Genomic DNA, 24167 nt, shown 5'->3' with positions numbered 1-24167 from the left:
TTGAATGATATTAAATTAGAATATTAATTATTTATACCAACTTAATAATATCATATTGCATCATTACAATATTTCACGAGGTCCTATAATACGACAAACTTAACAACGATAACAGGTAACATAGAATTTAATAAGTTAATATTTTATGTGCTTAAAGCAAGTGGTTTTTTTTTTTGCTACAATAAATATACTTAAGTAGTTGTAAAAAGAAAATTACAATGTTAGGAGTTTGCAGTTTAAAATGTGTGTTCTCTTACTAATTAGAACGGAATGATCGTATCACCAAACTTAAATAAAAAAAAGAAACAAAACTTTAACAATCAGAAAAACCACAATAATAATAATAATAATATAATAATAATAATAATATTTTTTCACATTTAAACGATCATTGCAAAAATAACAATATTAATTTTTTTATAATAATTTAATTTTATATACATGTACAACATCACAGCTTGTCGTAGGTACGGTGAATTCAGGCGTACTAATATCAGCCTATCTGGACGGTATCGGCTCTAGGAAATCCAACTCAAGCTCTTGCTCTAGTTGACTAATGGAACTGTTTAGGGATGGGTGTGGCTCACCAGTGCTTAGAGCAGAAAAAAATGGATGAAGGTCTTGCAATGAGCGAGCTGTTGAACCAGTTGGCAACAAGGTATCTGGGTACGTTTCTATTGGACTTCCATACTAAAAACATAATTTAATACAATTATTAAACATCAATATTTTTATAATTGAATACTACATCCATGTTATATTTAGTATAGTAAAATTACTTTTGAATCCATAATTTTTGCTATCCTTAAAACATGAGGAACAAATTCTACTGGGTTCTGTTCGTTTTGGGATAGTTCAGGTCGTCCAACAAAAGCCCACTTGTACCTACAAAAAATGTTTGTATTTAAGGCACACAGTTTGTAATCAAATAACATGAATTAAATTTACATTTGAAATTGAGGTAGAATATCTGCAGGAAGTTGAATGGCAACACTAAGAAGTTTAACTGCGGCTAGTTGAAGTTGCAACCATTGTGGATTACTGCTAGCATGAAGACCATTATTGCTGTTAACTACCCATGTCCAATCAAGTCCCGAAAGTAGTCGTATATGTGAACTGAAATTCATAAAACATGGTAATTAAATGAATTGTTACAAAAATTACTATTTGACAGCGCTGTAACTAGAGGTCGGCAAAATGGGCAGTTACCAAGGGAGCAGTAAAGTAAGGGGCACACACATTTGAATTTAATCAAAGTGGTTTTAGTATTGTAATTTTTTTTTTCTAGTAAATTATTTAAAACTTTATTAAAATCAAGTGTAAATGTGTACAAAAATTACATATTGGATTGCAATTTAATGATGTTAATTTATTAATGTACAACTTTAACATTTATACTATATAACGATATATATTTTATTTTAGTGTATATGAAACATATTTTGATAAACACATAAAAATGTAATATAATATAAAAAATATACCCTAAAAATGAAACAAAATAAATGCAAAAAAATAAAATTCACCACTGAGGGAACAGTTTGTTTTCTGTTAAAATAAAGTAAAAAAAAAAAACTATAGTAAAGTAATATTTTTGTGATAACTGTAATTGACAAACATATATTGATACATCCTTTTCAGTTTATTATTATCCAATCATCAAATTAGTCAGTACATACTCTCCAATGTATGACATGCAGTGAATATGTTAGATAAAGTACATTGTATATTAATAGACATGAATAGTATTTTTTAAGCATTATGTAAAGTAAATTAATTTAGAACAGTAATTTTAAATTTTAAGTAGCACAAGTTTTTTTTTAATTTATTTTAAAATATTTTTTTTTATTCGTGTTTATTTTATTAATTTGTAGTTGATATAATTTGTGCTTAAATACCATGTTTAAATTATATTATTCTAATTTAATAATTTTTTGAACTTTAATATTATGAAAATTAAATAACACTACAACAATCATGTTTACCTTGTTTGCATTATAGGAATATATTAAACTATTCAACTTATCTATTATAATTTAAAGCCTTTATAATTTATTAGTTAAAAGCCCCATTAAAACATAAGTATTATTTTAAAATGTATGTGGATACAAACATTTTATACAAAGACTAAAAACGTGATATAAATTATAAAAGCCAAAATGAAAATATTTTAATTTTTAACAATAAAAAATATAAATGAATACAAAATAAAAAAAATTGATTAAAAATTATAAATTTAATTATAATAAAATACTGATAATTTGGGTTTATTTCAAAAATTTAAATAATAGCAGTTTCTTTGAACAAAAAACAATTCTTGATACTTAAAATAAATTTGTTAGTAGGTATCCAAAATTTATACTTATAATACAACTAGATTTATATCACCAGAACTATTTTTATATTTATTATGTAAAACATTAATGATTTTAATTTTAGAACATATTATTTGTTTAAGTAGAGTCAAGGAAAGATTTCATTCTTATTTCAAGGTAAGCTTTGGATGCTTAAATAATATAAGTTTAATAAATATAAGAAATATGTATGGTGTATGAATTTAATTATTATGAACTTTAATAACTAATTAGTAATACTTATATTCATGCTTCTACTTTTGATAAAAAAAAAAACCAATTAAGCTGTATGAAATAGTTTTTATCATGCATTAAGCTAACTGCTATAACCAAAAGCATAAATTTATATAATATTTCTTATTAGCTAATAATACAATTTGAAATACATGTAAACACCTCTTCTTTTGATAATGATTAAATTTAAAATGGACTTATTAATTACTTATTAATTAATAACTATACTTAATATTTTTTTTTATATCATAATTTAATTTTAATTAAGACTAATTTATAAAATATTCAAATTTGTTTATATGATTTTAAATTACTATAAATATACAAAAAAAATACAATTAATATGACTTTTGGAGATTTCTATTGTTTAGTTTAGCAGTTTTAGCAGTTCCCAATCATAGGTCACGGTTTTCATAGTGGATTGCAAACGCATAATTCACATACAATTTAATAATAAAAAAGATTCATAACAAATGTCGTAAATTGTTACGAATAACATTATATTGATATAACTGTATGTATGATTTCTATTTTTTTTTTTTTTTATATATATTTTAATTATTATGATTTTTTTAAAGGTCACAATAGGTCAAATTAAACATTTTAGGATCATGATTATAAAAGATTGGAATAAACTGGTTTAGTTGAATTAAATCTTAAAAATGATTCACTCGTTATTTGATGAATAAATAATATTAAAAACAATTTTGTTAGTTGGAGATGAAACTTAAATAAATTCTATTATACATTTATATTTATTTATGAAATATAAAACTATAAACATTATCACTAATAAGAGTGTATTACTCATAAACGTATTGTTTAAATACTCATTTATAATTAATAATTACCAAATAAATTATTAAATATTAAATTATAAGGTATAATTTCTAACCTACTAACTATTCTAAAATGCAGTATTAAAATTGTTTGATTTTTTTTACTCCAATTATTTAAAAATAAATTCAAATATATTAAATAATTCTACAGGCAATTAATATAGCTAAAAAAATTGCATACTTCCACACACCAAACTAAAATTATTGATCAAGGTCAAGTCAATATTAGATATTGTTAAAGGCAATTAAAAAAAATTTTCAAATGAGGTTTTCTTTTTTTCATTACAAATATAACCTATAGATATTGTTGCTGAGTATGCACATAAAAACTAAAAAGTGTTCTTTTTCCCCAATTGATGTTTTGTTCACTATTAGAACTTACTTTTCAATTGTATGGTTGGCAATGACAGTAGATTTTCTAGAGTTGGATGAACTCTGTTTCTCAGGTTGCAAGCTATACTTGTTTCGGTGATTCCATTTTTTTCTTCTTCTTGAAGATGAATTTGATTTAAGAGTGGTATCAGCCATATTAATTTCTTCACTACTATAATAATGAGTAAGGAAATAAAGAATTGGAAATATTTTGGAAGAATGGAAAAAAAGAAACACTGATTAATTTTTTTTTTAATCATTAGCATTATTAGTTTTTATTTTATTTTCAATACTTTTACTAAAAATGAGAAATAAAGAAGAATATCAGTTAAAGATTTAACCCAAGACACCTTCAAGCAGCGACATTGACTTAACCTTGGTAATAGATTTCAAAATAATTATTAGAACTATGTTAATATACAAAAATGTTAAAAGCACACAACAAACTGGCAACAAGCATATATAAAACATACCTGGTATTTCGCCTGCCATAAGCCAAAAATGGAAGATCAGCCACACGCCCCAGAAAATCAATATTTTTGTTTAGTAGAAAAAGTAAAGATTACAGTTTTTACCATCAAATAATACTTAATATTAATGATATTATTACATACCTGAATTCTTCTGAATCTGTACTTAAGTTGTGTTCAATATGAATCATAACTTGAACCATTTCACTAACTATTATTGGCCACATAGAAGTTATGTGGTGACCAGACATACGTAAGAGTAAAACCCTGAAGCATAGAAACACTTGAGCATGAATACCGGGCCCTGATTGAGGCATACGAAGAGTGTCGACTAATCTTTCTATTTCATAAATAATAAAAAAAAATTATAAAACATAATCTCTTGAATAGATGAATTTTTTTTTTTTTAAATTTAACCTTGAATTTCAGGAACATGTTTATGAAATTGATCTTTCTCACTACATAACAAAACAAACGCAAGTCTTTTTAATAATTGGGCCCTCTGTTCGCATTCTTGTTCTCTATTTGAAAATAAATTTAAGGTGTTTGCTTGGTTCATATTAATTCGGCCTAGAAATATAAATACACATGAAAAATAAATAATACTAGCTACTAATTAAATAAAAATATACCCATAAAATCTCTAAATGTAGTTGTATCTTGAGACATTAAATTATCAATTATAATTTTCCAATACTGAATACTGCGATCTTCCATTTGAAATAGCGTTGGATCAAGTAAAAGTTCCATTGCATCTTTCTTCCAAGCTTTTCGTGTATATTGATACGTGCTGATGCTGGCCAAAATTTGAGAACACGCATGAAAACTTGGCATATTTTTATTACTACATTTATAAATACAAAATATAAATTAAAAATTAAAAATATTGTTTTAATTAATTATTTTAAATCTAATTGGATAATAGACACTTACGTATGGTTTTTCAAATAAGGCGTTACGTTATACATTATCATTGTGAGTATTGTACATACTCTTTCTTTTTCTTGATTACCAAATGTTATGTCTAACAAGGGTGCAAGAAGTTGGGCTAGCACATTTTGCGCTGGTATACTGTACTGAGCATTACTTCCACTGCCGCTTCCAACTAAAAAAACATTATATAATATAATATTTAATTATACATTTAAAAACTGTATAAATAATTCAACTATAAACTTATAAAGAATAAAAACCAATGAATAATTAATTATTAATTTTTACCTTTTTCTATATCTTTTTCAGTAATAGAATTCGCTGCAGATAATTCATCTTCTCTTACAGAAACATTTCTTCTTAACCATGAACTCTGTTCCAAACAAGCTCCTGCTATTTGAGAACAGCTTTCAACCATCTAAAAACAATGATAAAAGAAGATAATTCATCATGAATTAAATTTTATTCAATGTGTTTCATTAATATATATATATATATATATAGCATTCTAAAATTAAATGATTCAATTTTTATTGCAGCATTCAAACTTTAAATTATTTTTAAAAAATTGTCTGAATTATATTATACACCACTAATACTATAATTATAGTATTATATTATGTTCTTAATGAATTCTCTTCAAACAGTTTAAAATTTACTGTACTTTTTAATTTACCTTAGCAGTAATATCTTGGAGATCTTTTTGATCCTTACGATCAGCTAGTGGTGCAGGAGCTCTATGTACAAATTGACTTAATACTGATAATAACATAAACTGTGAAGGAGGTGATAATGTTATTCCTTCTTTAAGTAATCCTAGAAGTGATTGCCATGTTTCTGCTAAATAATGACCAGGAGCAAGCTGTACATAATGAACAAATAATTCCAGTACACTCACTTCAATACTAATTTGAGTATCTTGTTGGCCAGCCTATAAACATTATATAAATATTAATAAAAACTATACATAAGTCAGTCAAAAATGAGATTACTTGACTTAATGATGGTTGTTTTACAACTTGATGAATAGTTTGTATTAATGAATCTAATGGCATAGACTTAATTGAACTCAATAGTTGTACTAAAACTTGTTGCATTTCTGTGGCTTCAGGGACAATCTAAAAAAAAATTAATATAGCATTATAGTTTTCATGTGTTTCTAATATATTAATTACACCACAAACACATCAACTGATAATGTTATCATTAAACTTAAATATAAGTACATCAATATTATAATTAAAACAATGAATACAAATGGTAATTAACTAATAAAATAATGATTAACGTTTTTTTTTTTTAATTAATATAATATGGTCTTACAGTTGATGATAAAACAGATGCACGTGATCGTCTTTCTTTCCATACAATTGAAAATGCTGTTAGAAAACTATTGCCATGGTATTCTGCTATAGGACTTAATAAATCTAAAAGTTGGCCTTTAACTAACCTTGGACATCCAGCAACATTATTTTCACTAAAATGAATTAAATTAGACATTATACAATGAATAAGTAATAACAATACTAAAACATGGCAGATATACCTTTGTTTTCCAGTACAAAGTGCTTTCCACAACAATGAAACACTAGCTACAATTCTTGGTAAAATTGCTAATAAAGATCTTCTTGCTCCTAACTGTGGTTCAGTTTCATCATTAGATGATTGATCTTGGAGCTGAATAATAAAAATGAAAACAACATTCATAAATATAAAATACTAAATAATAATATACAATGACGTATTACTCACAGCTAAAAGAGGAGATGGAATAAAGACATGAACAAGATTATTAAATAACTGAGCTGGAGTATTTGAATTTGTCATAGAATTATGATCTAAAGGATGGTTAAATGGTTGACCAGTGTCAAGGAGGCAAAAATGACATAAGACAGTAAGAGCTTCCAATTGTGTTATAGCATAATCTGCTGGTAACCTAAAACACATAATTTTATAGTTATTAGTTATATAATAAAAAATAAAAAAAGGAATTAGTCAATGTATTAACAAAAAAAATGATTACCTCAAATTAACATTTTTGGTGTTATCAGCATACACTTCTGCTAAAGTTTCAATATTTGCACACAATTGCCGTACAGTCACTGAGACAACATTCACTAAAGCAGGTCCAAGATATGGTAATGAAGACGTGACAAGTGATGTCCAGTTAATATGGGAATGTCTCATTCGAGCAGATGGATGTAAGGCTGCAACTAAGGCAGTAACAAACATTGGTTGCAACGGAATTGGTCTGCCAGATAAGTAACGTACATCAGTGCCTTCTACATTATCAGCAGCTAAATCTGCATAGGAATCAGTCATCACATTATTACCACGATGACGGCTATTATCCACTTCATGTTCTAATATGATTAGTGATAGCAATAGCCTTAATAATAAAGCTTGGAATGCTTCAGACTCGCGATTCATTCTACCTTCAACAGATCCCTGATCTGTTGGATCATGATTATTAAATGACAATATTTCTGCAGTGAAACTGGTAGCTTTACATTCAGGACCAGAATTTTCAAGTACACTACTTAATAAACAGTGCAATGCAACTTTTTGTGCTTTGCATCTTGCGAGTAATTCAGCTAAATAACATGCTAAACCTCGTCCACTATCTCTTACAATACCACTTAATTCCCAACAGATAAGGCTCAACAGTTCTACACTGGACATTTGTACTTGACGGTTACCAGCAATATCTTCTTGTGTAATTTTAGATTGCCCTAAATTAGGATAGTAACTCCGTATATAATAAAGACATATTGATATTAGTAATTCTAAATACATGCTACTGCCTCGATTATAAGGAATTCCAGTCATATCAATTTCGCCATGAAATCCTCTACCAAACATTGATTTTCTATGTCTAGAAAGTAATTTTAGTATCTGAGATTTTACAGGAACAGAAGTAGTAGCAGCAGCACATAACAGAGCACGAGCATTTGTTTTTAACATATTTGTTAACGTACAGAAAGCATACAATGTTCGTTGGACATCATATACTCCACAATATAACAGTAGATGGGAGTGTATATTTCTTACGTTACCATCAATATTATACTCAGGAGGAGCCATAGAAATATCTTCTTTAATTGATTCAGACACTTCAGTTAAATCATCATCATCTTCTTCATCATTTAAAGGCACAACTGTTTCATCTACTACAGCATCTAATACACTATTGAGAACTTCTCGTACAACAGATGTTTCTTCAGATTTTGAAGGATCAAAATATTCATCAGCAGGTGTTGATTCATCTGCATCAATTTTGATTTGTTCATTTCCACAAAATGAATAACTACGAACTAAATCTGTATCATTTTCGGTGAAATGGCCATTCATATCAGTTGCAGAAGCAGATGTTCGTATATTGTTACGGTATGTCTCACCATCAGTAACTCGAGCAAATATTGTGTCTGATATGGATGATAAGTGCAATAAATCAATTGATGACATCATTGTAGTAGAATTCATAACTGGATTAGTTTTTATAGAATCAAGGGATGAATAGGATCCAGTTCTTTGTACTGATTTTTGAATATGTTTACTTTCTGGTTTTCTCTTAGGTGAACGACGAACTGTGTTTTGTACATTTGATTTAAACCGTTTAATTTTATTCAACATATCCATGGAGTATTGAGAACTCTCTTTCTTTTCTTCAGAATAATCTTCATCAAATTCATTATTGTTAGTAACGTTAGGATCAACAGAAAATGGATTGACAAAAACAGAAATATTTTGAAGCAAAGACATGTTTTTATGATGAGATTCTGACATTTCTGCTAATGATGGTTCATATCGAGTCATCATTTGACATTTTTTTACAGTAACATAACGACTAAAAAGGTTTGAAGAATCTTGTTCAGCCAATGTTGTAATAGCAAACACGCGTTTACTGCGACTTGGGGCAATTTTTGGTGCTTGTTTGCATTTGTCTGCTACATGATACATTACATTTCCATCAACTGAACTAATAGCATAAATTTTGGCAGATGGATCATTTAAAGATGTTTCGGAATAATCATGTAAATCATTATTTTGTGTAGGACTAACTTTGGCATGGAGAACACTTAATCTTGATGTACATGGATCAAGAAGTAATAGTATAAGAGGATCTATTAATCGGCCAATATCACCTCTTAATAAAGAGTGTAAAAGCCATCCTTCTGCTTCAACTTTTATTGCATTTCTTTCTCCAAGTTCTAGATTATCTAATGTTTTCAGCATGGACCTAAAAATAAAAATAAAAAATATCAATAACTATCAAATAACAATCAAACATTTTAAAATAAACAAATATAAATTAGCCTGATGAAAATTATCAACATATTTTGTTTAAAATTAAATGTTTTGACTTAAGGCAATAAAAGATTTCTAATGTAATAAAAATATATTTACTAAATAAAATTAATATTTTTTACTATTAGAAACTAATTCATAAAATATTAATCCATTGATAATTGAAATATAGAAATAATAATAATAGAATATTAATGAATTACTTGTAAAACATGTCTCCCACATTTTGAGAATTTGCGGCAAGTTCTCGGCCTACATGCCATAATAGTGAAAATTTTCTAAATGCATTTAACTTATGGAATTCAGATGCTTTTCTTGATGTTAATTCTTCTCCTATAATATAATAAAATCATTGAAGATAAATTATAAATATATATTATGTTTTTATAATTTAAACATATTTCACATACCAATACAATTTTCTACGATATCACTAGAATGTAAAGAGCTCTGTAATAAATATAGGAGTTCAACACAGCGTACTTGATACAATGGATTAGCCAAATGAAACCAAAGCCAATGTGCAATAACCTAAAAAAATATAATAAATTTTTATAATAACGTTCATTAATATAACAAATGAAAGAAAACTCACATGAAAAACATTTGTGTGGTATTCAATATAATATAATTGAAAAGGTTTCAAAAGTGGTAAGAGAACTAGTGATACAACACCATTCCTTGATTCGTTAGATTTACAATGCAATTGTGAGCTTCGGCAGAGTGCAACTATATCCACTAAAGTTCCAATAGTAACAAGCTGTAAAGAAGGAGCAGTATTTCCCAACCAACAACAACATACAATAATTAATTTTAACCATTCTGGTAGAACATCATTATTTAAGTCTTTTATATCAATTGAAGATACTAATGATGCCACTGAGTCAGACAATGGAACTGCTTGAAATGTTGATATGTCTACTAATACTCTACAAGCTAACATAACCGGTTTTGTCCATTCAAGCCCAGCACTGCGTTTATTGTTGAGGATGGTCAAAGGAGATATTTCATCAGTACCTTCATATTCATAATTTTCATCAAATGTTTGTTTTTGTGAATTAAGCACAGTTTTTAAAAGTTCTTCTAAATTTCTTGCTCGATCCTCAGCAGTTGCTTGTGGTGATTTTACTTTTAAGGCATCCATCAAAACTGATAATCCTTTGGTTTCACCAATGTTTGCTCGTACACCATAAACAAAGGTTACAAAAAACTTTTCATACTGTTTAATACAAGATTTATAAATACTATGTTGTTCTTTCTGGTTACAATTTTGCATCAAAATAGCTGAATTCAAAGAATCTCCATCAAATACTCCACTAGTTGTATCTGAATGTAAATCAATTGACGGGTTATCTGCTATAATTGTCGAATCAGATTGAACACTTGATGTGTCAGATATAGTTCTAAGTTTTGGAGACTGAGCTCTTTTTATACCACTTATTTTAGGTGTATCCACGTTTAATTGGACAATTTTTCCGGGCTCAGTGGCTTTTTTTGGCAGCTCAGTAGTTTGATCCAATGAGCTGTATCCTAAATCTGTCTGTGGTATTAATGTTGGTTGAACTTTAGACAGTATTTTTAAGAACAACATTAATGATGTGCTTGCTTGATCTGAAGTTAACATATCACAATTATCTGTTAATGTACTTGCAATATGAATAAATAATTCAAGTAAATGTTCACTAGGAGTTTCAGTAAAAGTTTCAAATGATATAGCATCTAACAGAAAATCTGTCAAAGAGCATATTTCAATAAGACTTAAATCACCACTGCCAACTGATTTAACAATATTAGATGCATCTTCGCATGAATCTATTCTGGTTAGAGATTGACATGCATTAGAAAACATAATACCTGTATATTCCCATAAATATTTAGGCTCCAAGGAACTAAATAATAAATTTGCTGATTTTATTAATTCAGATGATTTATCAATTTTGTTGTCTTTTTGACAACATAAATAAAGAAGTCTAAAAACTTCATATAAAATATCATCTAGAATTACAGGACCAATTTCAGTTTTATCTAATAAAGATACAAGAAGTCTATATGGGCGCAAATCATGTGGCTTACAACCAGTCGCTTCATGAAGTTTAATTTTTATAGCCTAAAACAAAATCATTATTAATTATTAATTTAAAATTATAAGTAAAACCATTTAAAAAAATAATACCTGCACGAGTAAATCTCTAGAATATATTTCAAAGTATTTTACTGTAGTTAGTTCTCTTGCTTTTCTTAATTTTACTAAAGGATGATCTGAACTTAATAAAGTTAAATTAACTTCATTACCAAGCAGCCAAGCATACAAACGCCTAAAAATGAATTTAACTCATATAGCCTATATAGATTCTATATTATAAATATATCAAAATGTAATACCTATTCAATGACATATCTCTGCGGAGTATAGTTACTAAAGATGCTGTTATAAGACGAATCATATCACTTTTGGATAGTTGTGTGCTATGCATTGGGAATCCAACTTGTAATAAATCTAAACCACTTCTTTGAACCAAAACCATAGAATCTTGTACACATGCACATATTGCAGTAACCATTGTATCAATGTTAGTACCCATTATGTGACTTTGATTTTCTATCAATAGTTTTCGATCAAATCGAGACAATATATATAAAATGGCAGGAAGTCGAACTGCTAAATTATTAGCTAAGCATTCCCATAGGTGACTAAAAAATATTGGAGCACCAACACCAGCACATACATTATCTAATAAACGATTTGTCCTAGAATAAAATACATTATAAAGTTATATATTTTAATTTTTAATTTTATTTAAAAAGATTTACCTGTCAAAAAAATCAGAACCTTCTTCCAAGCCAAGTAATACTCCGCTTAAAAAACCATTTAATCCTGGTATTAATCTCTCTCCTAAGGGTACAAAATGATTCTCATAAATATTTAAAAGATCTGGTCTAACATTCATTGCAGCATAACCCATTACAGGAAATAAACCTAAAGAACATTTGTATTATAAATTATTATACCAAAATATCATAAAATTACAAAAATATAATTGTTAATAATAACTTAATATTTATTTACTTATTCTGTGTTATTTTTTTTTTTTTAACAAACCTGCACTATAAATAAAGAGGTCTTGGCTTAAACGATTAGTTCCCATACACTTGAATATAATGTCATATGTTTCAAGAGCTTTCAAATGAACCCCAGAAGGAAGGGCATGGTGCATACATTGTGCTAGACGTTTACTGATTTTTATACCTCGTGGTATTACTGGATATCTTGTATAACTTAGTAGCACCTATACAATAATAAAATATAGAACATAAATAATCCTTAGTAAGTAAATATACATACATGTATTATGTTGTTTATCAATAAAAAGGGGGCAAGGTGTGGTGTACAGATTACTTGGTCACAGTCACTGAATGGTGCTCTGTTAAGATTGATAACTACCTGAGTTTTTAGCAACCAAGCCATATCTTACAAGAATACGTATTTAAGAAACCTAATGTAACGTACATTATCATAACAAAAAAAAAATCCCACAACTAACAATCATAGAGCCAGCAAAGATTAATAAATAATAATAATAATAACAGCATTTCAAATTTTTTTGGTAAAAATACATTTATTTAAATTACTTAATTGATTTTTTATAGCTAAAAAAATTATATTTCTAATATTGACCTTTAACTTTATCATGACTTTAGAAATAACTATTAAATGAAAATATGATTTTATTATTTGTAAAAAATAAATATTTACCCAGAAATTCAAAACATATGTAACACTATTTTACTATTTTAATGTCAATAGTCAATAAAATAACACATAGCTATAGCCTAATTCTTTTAAATAAACAATATTATTATTGATTTCTGGTTAGGTGTGGCACCAAATGCAATATCTAAAAATATCCCCATCAAATCAGGGATTAGTAAGTATGATTATCTTTGGCAGTTTTTTTTTTTTTTACCAAATACAAAATATATTATGTGTAGTATAAAAAGTAAACTATAGTAAAGTAAACTATAGTTGAATAAAATCGTGTAATTGATTAGAATATGACTATTAAAAAATATTAAGACAAAATTTAATTTATTTAACAGACTTAATATAAGTATGGAATAAGAATAAAAATATATTGTTTTATAGTTAAAATAACAAAAAATTAAGGAAAATCCTAGTTTATCAAAATGCTAATTTATAATTTTTACTGTTTATGAGTTTTCTATATGAATGTGATTAAGTATTATCAATAAAATACTGTACAATATAACATAATATTATTGCATAATAAATTTAATATTATACTAAAATATTAATATAATAATAATATTACAAGACTCAACCATAAATACTAGTAAAATAGTTTTATAAAACATAAATAAGTAATAGTGAAAAATGTATTTAACTTGAATAATGCTAACTCAAAAAGCATAAATTGCAATATGGATATTATGTAATGTTGAACAATAATCTTGTTATATTAAACCTTAACTATACAGGATAAATAGCCATCAGGAAATCAACCGTAGAATAACAGCTAGAAATAAGTGCTATTTCTTACTAGTACCACTGTGCAAGTTATAACTTCTATCACAGGGGCGGCCAAACAGTCGATCTTGGACAATTTCAAAGTCGATTGTGTTAGAATTTATTTTTAGAGCCACTCGCCCTATATGTTTCTTAATAATTATAGTTATTTAATAATAAAAAAAAATTTATATGGAAGTCGATCCTCAAAGGTGAAGTACATTTTTAGTAGATCGTGACCAAAAAAAGTTTGGCCACCCCTGTTCTATCAAATAGAACAAAAATTAGCCTATACAAAGACCAGGTCAAGCCTATTGCATTGTATATTTATATGCATATGAAGTGTGGGCATCAATAGAGGCAGTGTTCTAAAAGAATACCAAAAACAATGAATACAAACAAAGGATGGACCAAGAGAATTGTTTAATGAAACTGATATATGAGAATGCTCTAAAAAGTCAGACATCCCAGTACATATGTAAAAACAAAGAATAAAACTTCCACTAGGAAGTTCCCTATCCGAAGCTCTTAGGAATCAAAAATAGAGAGAAGTAAGTTAGCATTGGATAGATAGGAGTAGTGAGGCGTAGTGGAAGCAGAGAAGATCTTAAATGGCCTCTTTTAAAACTTATTGAAATATTATCAATAAAAATATTAATAATTCAAATTTAAAAATATTTACATAAACTAGCTATTTTAGATTTTTATTAAATATAAGAACTACTTTTTTTAAATTAAAACATTTTTCTAAGCTAAATAATAGTTAATATTATAATAATTAAACAACTCTAAATAATAATAATAATAAATATGAATGGTGACTCTTTAGTATAGTAATTATATAGTAAGACTTTAGTAGTCTAGAAGGCACATAATTCCATTTATAGTAACTTTTCCTTAAGTCCCAGAACAAAATTAACCTATAATAATTTTGTTATTTTAGATCTCTACAACTCCTTTTGAGACAAATGATATACCAGGGGTGACCAAACTTTTTTTTGATCACGATCTTCTAAAAATATACTTCACCATTGAGGATCTACTTCTATAGAAAATTGTTGACATGTATTATGTCTTATGACTGGGGGTCATTCTGTTAATTTGTGCGACACTAAGAATGTTACCAATCTAGACGGAGATTGTTTATAGCAACCGGTTGCTATGTAAAACTTAAAAAAAAAATATATATTATATTTATAGTTTAATCCTTTTCTCGTCATATCTAATTAATACCTAATCAACATTGACATTCTTATGTCAACTATATTCAGTAAAAACAAGACATATACATGTACCGATGTATCTGCATGTAGTATAAATATAATATAGTTTTTTTTTTATTATTGATTAACTATAATTATTAAGAAACATACTTGCATAAAGTGTATACCAACATACAACAAGCATTATAAACTAATAACTAATTACTAAAAATAATATAATAATTGTAATTTTTCGGTTAATTTTCATACACTTGATCCTAAAAATAAATTCTAACATGATCGACTTTTGATGATCATGACGAAATTGTCTACGATTGACCATTTGGCCGCCCCTGTGATACTATATTTATTGCTTAAAATGTTTTTAACTTGAATATTGAGAGCATAGATAAAAAAAAAATTATACATTACATTTTTATACTAATTAATGAATTAAGGTAAATTAACTTGACCCCTTTTGAACTTCTAACTACTATACTATTATGTAATTAATTAATTTTAATTTCTTAGAATTTGTTATCAAAACAAAATTTTTTAAGTCATTAAGTAGGTTTTTAAAAAATCACCAGTTAATCATATAACAATGAATCTGAATTAATCTGAACTAAGTTCTACTTTATTTTAGAAATGTATAATAAAAATTATTAAAAAACAAACATTGTAAAGCACCATATTATTATGACCTGTATATAATGTAAATAATTGTACCAATAAAATTCTGGATAACTAATATTATAAATATATGATAAACATCAGTTTCAACATAATTATTATTATAATTAAGTACATTTATAACATAATCTATTATAAGATGTGTTTAATAATTTAATATTTTTACCTTGTTTAATTTTCCTAATGCTGATATTAAATCTGCCCATTCACTAGTGTATTCAAAACTCTTCAATGCTTTATCAACAGCATTAACATACCTGAAAAATAAAAATAAATCTATTTAAATCAGTATATTATAAATCATTAAATAGGTAATATGCCCAAATTATAAACTATTTTATTAATGTTATTAGTTTCAGTTTAAGAACAATTGTAATAATGAAAATAATTATTAGTTCAGCCTTGGAATTGGTGTTGTATACAGACAACACTTAAACAGTTTTACTAAAATATTATTCTAAACATAATAATACTAAGTGAAAAACTATGAATAACAATATTATAAGGCTATTCAATTGGATTGACATCATCCATTCAGTAATTATATAGAAAAAAAAATATCCAAGGCTGAATTATTTCTATATAATGTTCACAAAAGTATTGATTCAAAATATTTTTGTTGATTGTAAAATATTAATCATTCCAAAAATTGTATAATCGTATAACATAGCAAATTCTGAACTTATGTTCAAAATAATCTATTTTGTATTATTATTTTTAATACTAAAGTAAATTGGTTTGTTGAACAATATTTAATTATTATTAACATGTTGACTGCCAAACGACCACCAGCGGTCATACAATAGGTATTTGTTATATACCAGACATATTTTTCAATGTCTTCTAAATTTTTATATACTATACAGGGTGTTTCATAAAGAACGTAGTTTTTAATTTTGCTATAAATCAATTTTATTTTATAAGAAATACATTATGAATGGTACACATTATTTCACTATGACTTATGGTTTAAGCGTGAAATACAATATCGTGCAAGACCCCCTCTTATCACCCAACACGCAGTGACTCTGTTATCACTCCACCAGCCCAAAAGCCACTCCAAACGGTTACTCGCTATGGATGCATTTGTTTTCCATGCTCACCTGAGAGTTCTCATTTCCCCAAATTTGACAATTTTGTTCATTGACATATCCACTAAACTGGAAATGTGCTTCATTACTAAAGATGATTTTTTTTCACAAAATCAACAGGATGTTGATTCGTTAAAACCTAATTAACGAATTAAATTGTATACCGCTCCATGACGACAAATAAACAAAATTTCTATCATTAAACACAATCAATAAAATCCTCAACAAACAAAAATGACAGAAATTATAAGAATAGTTCCACCGACCTAACAACAGAAAATTACCCAGCATTTTAAAAACTGCGTTCTTTATGAAACACCCTATATATTTGAAAAAAATTTTTTAAAAAATGTAATGATTCCCGCAAAGCCATGGTCTTTATTTTAAAGCATTATTGTAACACCATAGAAAAGTTGATAATATAAAACCAAATTCATTTATAGTCACCGGTGGTCATGTGGCATGGTAGTAATGATGAACTATAGGCATTGTTACAAATGTATAAAATTTGAGAATTACCTAACCTCTGGCAGTCATATGGCAGTCAACGTGTTAAATGTAAGAATATTATCAAAGGCTGCATGTAGGATTTTAAAATTTATCAAAATAACATTTTTATAATGCTAATAAAACTTCAAAAAAATTAAAATCATAAATAGGCCAAGTAGAGCTCTAGTTAAGTCTGCTTATACTTATATTTGATAATAAGCCCATTTTAATATTAAAAATAACTAGGTAAAATGTATTATATTATGTGATAGTAAGTAAGAGACTATATGTACATGAGTGAAACATCCTACTAAGTACCTAATACATTTTAATTTTATCCCAAAACACAATTATATTATAGGTCTAATTTGATAAAGAATAATAATACAATTTGAAAAAAACTATACTATTTAGGCTCTAGTAAAATTTTCTAACTTTTCAAAGTTTAGTATTTTTAAATACCAAAGATACTTTCTGTTTTATTTTTTTTAACATTTATGTGAAAAATATACAAAATATATAATAAAAGTTACAATAATCATATGAAAAAAAATAAATAAAAAATAAAAATTGACAAAATATGAACTCAAAATTAAAAACACACAAACTATAGGTTGTTGTTTATTTTTTTTAGATATTTTTATGTATCTACTAATATTATTTTTTATAAACGTATTTAATATAATGCTGAAATAAACCATGTAAGTGTCAAAATGCATTAAATAACTGCATGATAAATGATTATATTAAATAAATGACATTATATAAAAATCTACAAAATATACACTATAATAAGAAAATTATTAAAATACAATGCAAAAATATAAATAGTATATTTAAATGTGTAGGATTATGAAATAAATTAAAATCTTGGTTATTTGTAAATCAATTTTGCTGAAAAACATGCAAACTTTATTTTATAAAATTTATTTTTTTTTCTGTAACAGAAACCAAAAATAAAAATTAGTACTATACGTCTATATAAGTTATTACAGATTATATTGATATACATTTTACACTGAAGTTTGAAACTGGTTTACCACAAAACTCGTAGGAGATAAACTATATTCATTAAAAATGGATGAAAAACCAGTTGGTTAAATATTAACACATATAATAGAGTTAAAAATGTTTAAATTAAAAGCATACTATTTTATAGGTAAATAAACAATTTGACTATCATGAGTTATTTAATACACAATTCAAGATTATTTCAAATAATGCATAAAACACCATTGTAGGAATACTCCTAATACGACATTAAAAAATACATCACTCTTTTAATGTTACCTGGATTAAGAAATAAATAATAGAATTAAATATAATAATATTTATATAAAAAATGTTTCATCTAATTTGTAAATATTTGTACCTATCATTTCCTCATAATATTCTATATTTATACAACAAATAACCATAAAAAGGAGGTAACCATTCTGCTGTACAGTAAATGTTAAATATACCTTATCATTAAGTAAATAATTGTAATGTATGAGTTAATTGTTAATATTGTTTAATTCAAATAATTCAATGATAATTCATTATTTATAAAAAACAATTCTGAACAATAATAGTCGTCAGCCTTTATTACTAAGCACCCAACTAAGCATATTTTATGACATATTTGTATCATTATTAAAGGCATTTAAAGTAGTAGTAGACATATTAAAGTAGTTTTTACAAAACATTGAATTTAAAAATCTTATTGTGAGAATAAAATATAATACAGATTTAAAGTCCCCATAAATTATATTATTGAATCACAACAAAATAACTAAAATTGTTATTCTTTGATTAAAAATATAATTTTGTGCAAATGTCTGTAAAAAAAAAACCGTGCTTAAATGTCTTAATGATTGATTTTAGTATGAACTACTAACAAAAAACTTTGTATTACATTTTAAAGCCTTTGTTATAAAAATCAAAAATTGTTATATTTGTTTACTACAGAATTATTTGCAAATTTTTGTAATTTTGATGAATTTTGTTAACATTTGTACTTCAAATACTAATAAAAAATATTATTACCTATAAATCTATAATATTAATAAACAGTTATAATAAAACTCATAAGGAACCATATATTCAATTTTCAAGTCTTGAATAAATGACAATTTATTTATTGACATTTATCAAAAAAATCACATGTCTATAAATAGCTCAGAAAAGTCAAAATATTTTTGAATAATAATAGTAATAATAATAATAATATATAGTGATAAGTATCTATGGTTATTATTTAATAATTTATTGAGAAATTTTTTACTTTTACCCCCTCACCCCCCCCCCCAACAAAAAAATTATTTAGATCTTATTTTCAAAGGGGTCATCTGTAGCCGCATGAGCTGAAATAATATTCAGGAGCGCCCGGTCCCGGGTTTGATTCCGAGGTAGCCACAGAGCATTACGCGTGATGGAGTCAGGACTCTAGAGAAAGCCAGGCCACTAATTTAACCAAGAACCATCTTCGACACCTTGACATGTGAAATGGGGTTGGTCCCCCAAAAGGTAGCATGTCGCGTAAAAGGTAAAAAGATGATGTAAAACTTTTGATTTTTAACTAGATCTAATTTTCTACCAGAAACCCCTCTCTAGGTTAAAAATATTAATATTAATATCAATTAAAAATCAAATTTATTTTATTTTTTTTGAAAAGTATTAAATATGATAATAATCTTTTTAAATTCAAATAAACCCACAATAAATTATAACAGTTTTCCATCTATAATTTAATTAATTAATTAAGTTTAGTTAATTAATTAATTCAATTTAAAATACCTTCAGTAAATAAAAATGTCTTCAGTCACCTATACAAGTTTTATTTTTTTTTTAATGATTTTTTGGTAGATACCTATTCCATGTTATAATTATATAAACTTAGTCATAATAATTAGGTCTGTAATTAATCAGATACCTATATTAAAATGACACATCAATTAATTTGCATAAATTGTGTATTATATATTTATATAATTAAATAATATACATTATTCAAACTGAAATATATTCAATTCAGAAAATATATAAAATTAGATACTACTTATAAATAATATATACACAAATATAATATAAAATGTATAGGTACAAGTAAACAAGAAAATATTTTTAATGTAACTGATTAATCAGACCATATTTAATGTGAATTAAGTCCTACTTGTTTTAATATTGTCTTAATAAATATAAGTATTAATCAAGTAATGAAACTAAGTAAAAAAAATTAAAAATTTAATTTAGGCAAATAAATGTTACTTTTTTATACTATGCCAAAAAATGCCTAGTTTAAGTTTGTTTTTGTTAAATAATTATAACTAATTATGTTTTATTATATTACTTATTTCAAAATATTAAAACTTAAAACGAGAATTTTTATTTTTATTTGTAGTCAGAATGTGGTTAAATATCAAAGCTATACTAGAGCAATAAATATTTAGTATCTAATCAATATGGAGTTGTTAAAATATTATATATTTCACATATAAAACCATTGATTATGAATATATAAAATATACTGCCTTGAAAAAAATATCCTTTTACAGATGTTAATCCAGCCTTACCTGTAATATACGTACATTATACGGTAGATTTATAGGAGGATTTATATTAATTTATACATTTTATTTTGTTAGGTTTGTATTGTAGAAGAAGAATCAATGAGATAAATGTTTATATTATTTAATTAATCACATTTCATTGCCAAGTTCAGTACAACTATAACTGTAAGCCACAAAATGTGAACAATTAATTTTATTAGTATAACATTCATTATAACTAACAATTAGTCTAGCATACAATTCATCAATGATTGTGGAATCATTCAAAATTCTAAAATTTGTTCAAATGGTTCCAATACGAAGTTACAATTGGAAAATTGTAAGCAATGATTATGTAAGAGTGTCATACTGAAAAAAATTTACACTTTTTAAATCAAACTTACTACTTATTTACATTATCTATAAAAAATAACTAATATATTTGATTTATTAATTGGTCAGGCCAATATTAAAATTTGTCAAAAAGGATATTTTTAATGCTTGATTGATTAAATTTATGTGATAAAGAAAAATTAAATATAATTATTATATTAAATTAAATTAAATAAGATATGTTATAAGTTATGACAATCTACAAATTTATTTTTATTATATAAGCATAGGTAATTGGAAGGCAAATAAATTTTTTTTTTTCAATAAATAACCTAATAATTACGAGATATATTATAACAGAACCAGGGCTGGTCTAAGGGAAGTATGCACCCTGGTTAAGGAAAATTAATGCACCCTCACTAGTTCAGGTTAAGTATAGGTAAGATCTGTAACAGCTATGGTTTTTCTCAAATAACTTTTAATTTTTTCTAAACACTATTGTTAATAATTTTGGTACTGGTTTGTTATAGCCCCGCCGTGGCAGGTGAAAACTTTATAGCCCCGCCACTCAGGTTTGTTATCACCCCGCCATTCATATAACAATAAATACATCGTATAAATATATATACTTATATATGTATTAAAATTAAAAAATTGAATAATAATAAATATAAAACAGTGGTATTATTAAAAATATTTATTTATTAACGATATATTGATATAATATTAAAAAAAAATTGAATAATTATAAATATAAAACAATGATATAATTAAAAATGTTTATGCGTTATGTTATTCCCAAAATTCTGCTATATCTTTTAAAATGGTTTCAAATGAATCACTATTATTCAGTTTTGATCACCACATAAATACTGCCAAATACGAGTCTAAAAAAATTCTATCTGTCCCTCTACGTTTTTTGTTGCCCCAGTTAAGGTTAAGGAGGGCTGAGTGGGCTGCAGCCCAGGGGCCCAACAATTTTATGATATTTTAATAAAAAAAAATTTTTTTTTGTTTATGCATAAGGGGCCCCCACAATGCATTCCGCCCACGGGCCACCACATACCTAAATATAAATTAAATTCTGTTGTTATATGAATGGCAGGGCAATAACAAACCTGAATGGCGGGGCTATAAAGTTTTCACTCGCCGCGGCGGGGCTATAACAAACCAGTACCATAATTTTACTTAAATTATTAAAATACTAATACCTGAACTCTGAAGGCGCCCACCCCTGAACAGAACAATACTTTGTAACTTAATTAGATTTTTAAATTTGTACTTTTAAAAGATAAAACCATATTTAAATGTGAATTATAGAATAATATAGATGATAAACATTTTAATAAATTACCTAATATAAAACATAATATACAAGTACTAGGTATGTAGAGGTAAGCTATATAAATACAATTAAATCAAATCAAAAATATTAAATCCATTATAAAAGTTTTAACATAGTAAATGGTATAATCTGAATTTAAAATTTATTTAAGTCAGTAATACCTTATTAATTTCAAAAAAAACAGTTAGTGTAAAATATAGGTAGATCACAATTTTATTACAGATTTAACAAGGTATTATCTAGGTACTAAAATGTATAAAAACAATACACAACTATAAATCAGACTATAAATAAAAATATAGGTAACTTGTAAGATCCATGAGAACATATTTATATGGATTCACATTAATAAAATACACTTGATAAATAATATTTTTTTTCCACAACTAAAAATATAAATATTTGGCAACACATCTACCTAAATTGCATTGTTATATTTTTAAGTTAATCCTGGTTAATAACCTTGTAAATAGTATACATCCCATATGAAATTATAAATAGGTATTAAATACTTTACTTAAAGCTTTAAACTTTAAGTAATTAAAACAAGAAAATAAATAGGTAAAGGCAATTAAGATATTATATTGAAAATAAAATTATTACAAGTGACATGAAATTATACCTTATTCTGTATTTAATTCATGGACCACTAAGTATATTTTAAACAATTATTTGGTCTAAGAATAATTTTGTCAAATTTCAGTTAATTCTAAATATTGCAGTTATAATAAATGATCAGTCACAAATTATAAATTATTAAAAAATTTAAATAACTGTGTACAGCCATATACCCGACAAATTAAGATAGGTGCACATTGGTAAAAATTTAAATGACTCATACAATTGACACTCCAGATTATATATAATAAAAAAAAAAATCAACACCTACCTTATAATACAGTTAACTATAGATAAGAAAGCTACTTACATTCGATATTTTGAATCTTTCATGAGATCAAACTCTTCGGTAGCTATTGTCCCCATGGTAACAACAAAATTTGTCAATCCGTAAAAAAAATTGCGACTTGGTAAAGCTCTAAACTTGTTATTGATAATTACATAACTACATTGTTGCTATTATTTATTTCGTTGTACTCAGCAAATTCAAATATACCTATTTCAAATGCACGGTATATAATTATTAATCATAATCAAAAATAATATCGGCTAGTCACGCGATTTAAAACGATAATAGACAAAACAGTTTGAAATATAATTTTAAACGATTGTTTCTAAAAAATATAATAACAAAAAAATACAAATATCAATTTTCTTTATTGCACTTTGTCACTATATAGTCTGTAGTTAGTACTGTACACTATAGCAGTAAACTTCTTTCGTGGTACATCTTGAGTTGATGACAAATCAGCTGAAAATTGACAAAAAAGATAAAATCTCAGTGTAGCCAACCAAAAACTTATCCGGAAATTTGTCTTGGTTATGGAATAT

At 26.0% G+C, this 24167-nt stretch overlaps 1 protein-coding gene across 6 annotated transcripts; it reads right to left on the bottom strand.

Moving 5' to 3' along the window:
* Window positions 1-24043, bottom strand: LOC114125570 (protein dopey-1 homolog). 6 transcript variants are annotated; one of them, XM_050201998.1, is made up of 25 exons: window positions 23647-24043; window positions 16097-16187; window positions 12611-12797; window positions 12322-12487; window positions 11893-12258; window positions 11684-11825; window positions 10106-11617; window positions 9921-10041; window positions 9714-9843; window positions 7226-9442; window positions 6955-7138; window positions 6749-6879; window positions 6526-6679; window positions 6195-6320; window positions 5879-6133; window positions 5491-5620; window positions 5203-5374; window positions 4902-5113; window positions 4687-4839; window positions 4414-4609; window positions 4273-4284; window positions 3810-3971; window positions 949-1116; window positions 780-885; window positions 1-690 (listed from the first exon to the last, which is right to left on the bottom strand). In XM_050201998.1, the coding sequence occupies exons 1-25, from the start codon at window positions 23700-23702 to the stop codon at window positions 499-501; spliced, it is 7341 nt and encodes a 2446-aa protein (XP_050057955.1). In that variant the 5' UTR covers window positions 23703-24043; the 3' UTR covers window positions 1-498. The 6 variants fall into 6 exon arrangements, with proteins under 6 accessions (XP_050057955.1, XP_050057956.1, XP_027845084.2 ...); XM_050201999.1 differs by having other exon boundaries at window positions 3810-3968; XM_027989283.2 differs by lacking the exon at window positions 3810-3971.
* Between the last annotated feature and the right edge of the window lie 124 nt (window positions 24044-24167).

This window comes from Aphis gossypii, chromosome 2, assembly GCF_020184175.1.
Source record: "Aphis gossypii isolate Hap1 chromosome 2, ASM2018417v2, whole genome shotgun sequence".
Taxonomy (NCBI): domain Eukaryota; kingdom Metazoa; phylum Arthropoda; class Insecta; order Hemiptera; family Aphididae; genus Aphis; species Aphis gossypii.
The sequence above is the reverse complement of the archived record's forward strand: the minus strand, read 5'-3'. Positions and strand labels throughout refer to the sequence as shown.

What these genes read in the sequence shown, in the direction of transcription:
- LOC114125570 (XM_050201998.1), bottom strand. Translation starts at nt 23,702, where the DNA reads ATGGGGACAATAGCTACCGAAGAGTTTGATCTCATGAAAGATTCAAAA. An exon ending in ACCAAAAATGTTAATTTGAG is followed by an intron (nt 7,139 to 7,225) that starts GTAATCATTTTT and finishes TATGTGTTTTAG; the next exon opens with GTTACCAGCAGATTATGCTA. An exon ending in CATCTGTTTTATCATCAACT is followed by an intron (nt 6,321 to 6,525) that starts GTAAGACCATAT and finishes ATTTTTTTTTAG; the next exon opens with ATTGTCCCTGAAGCCACAGA.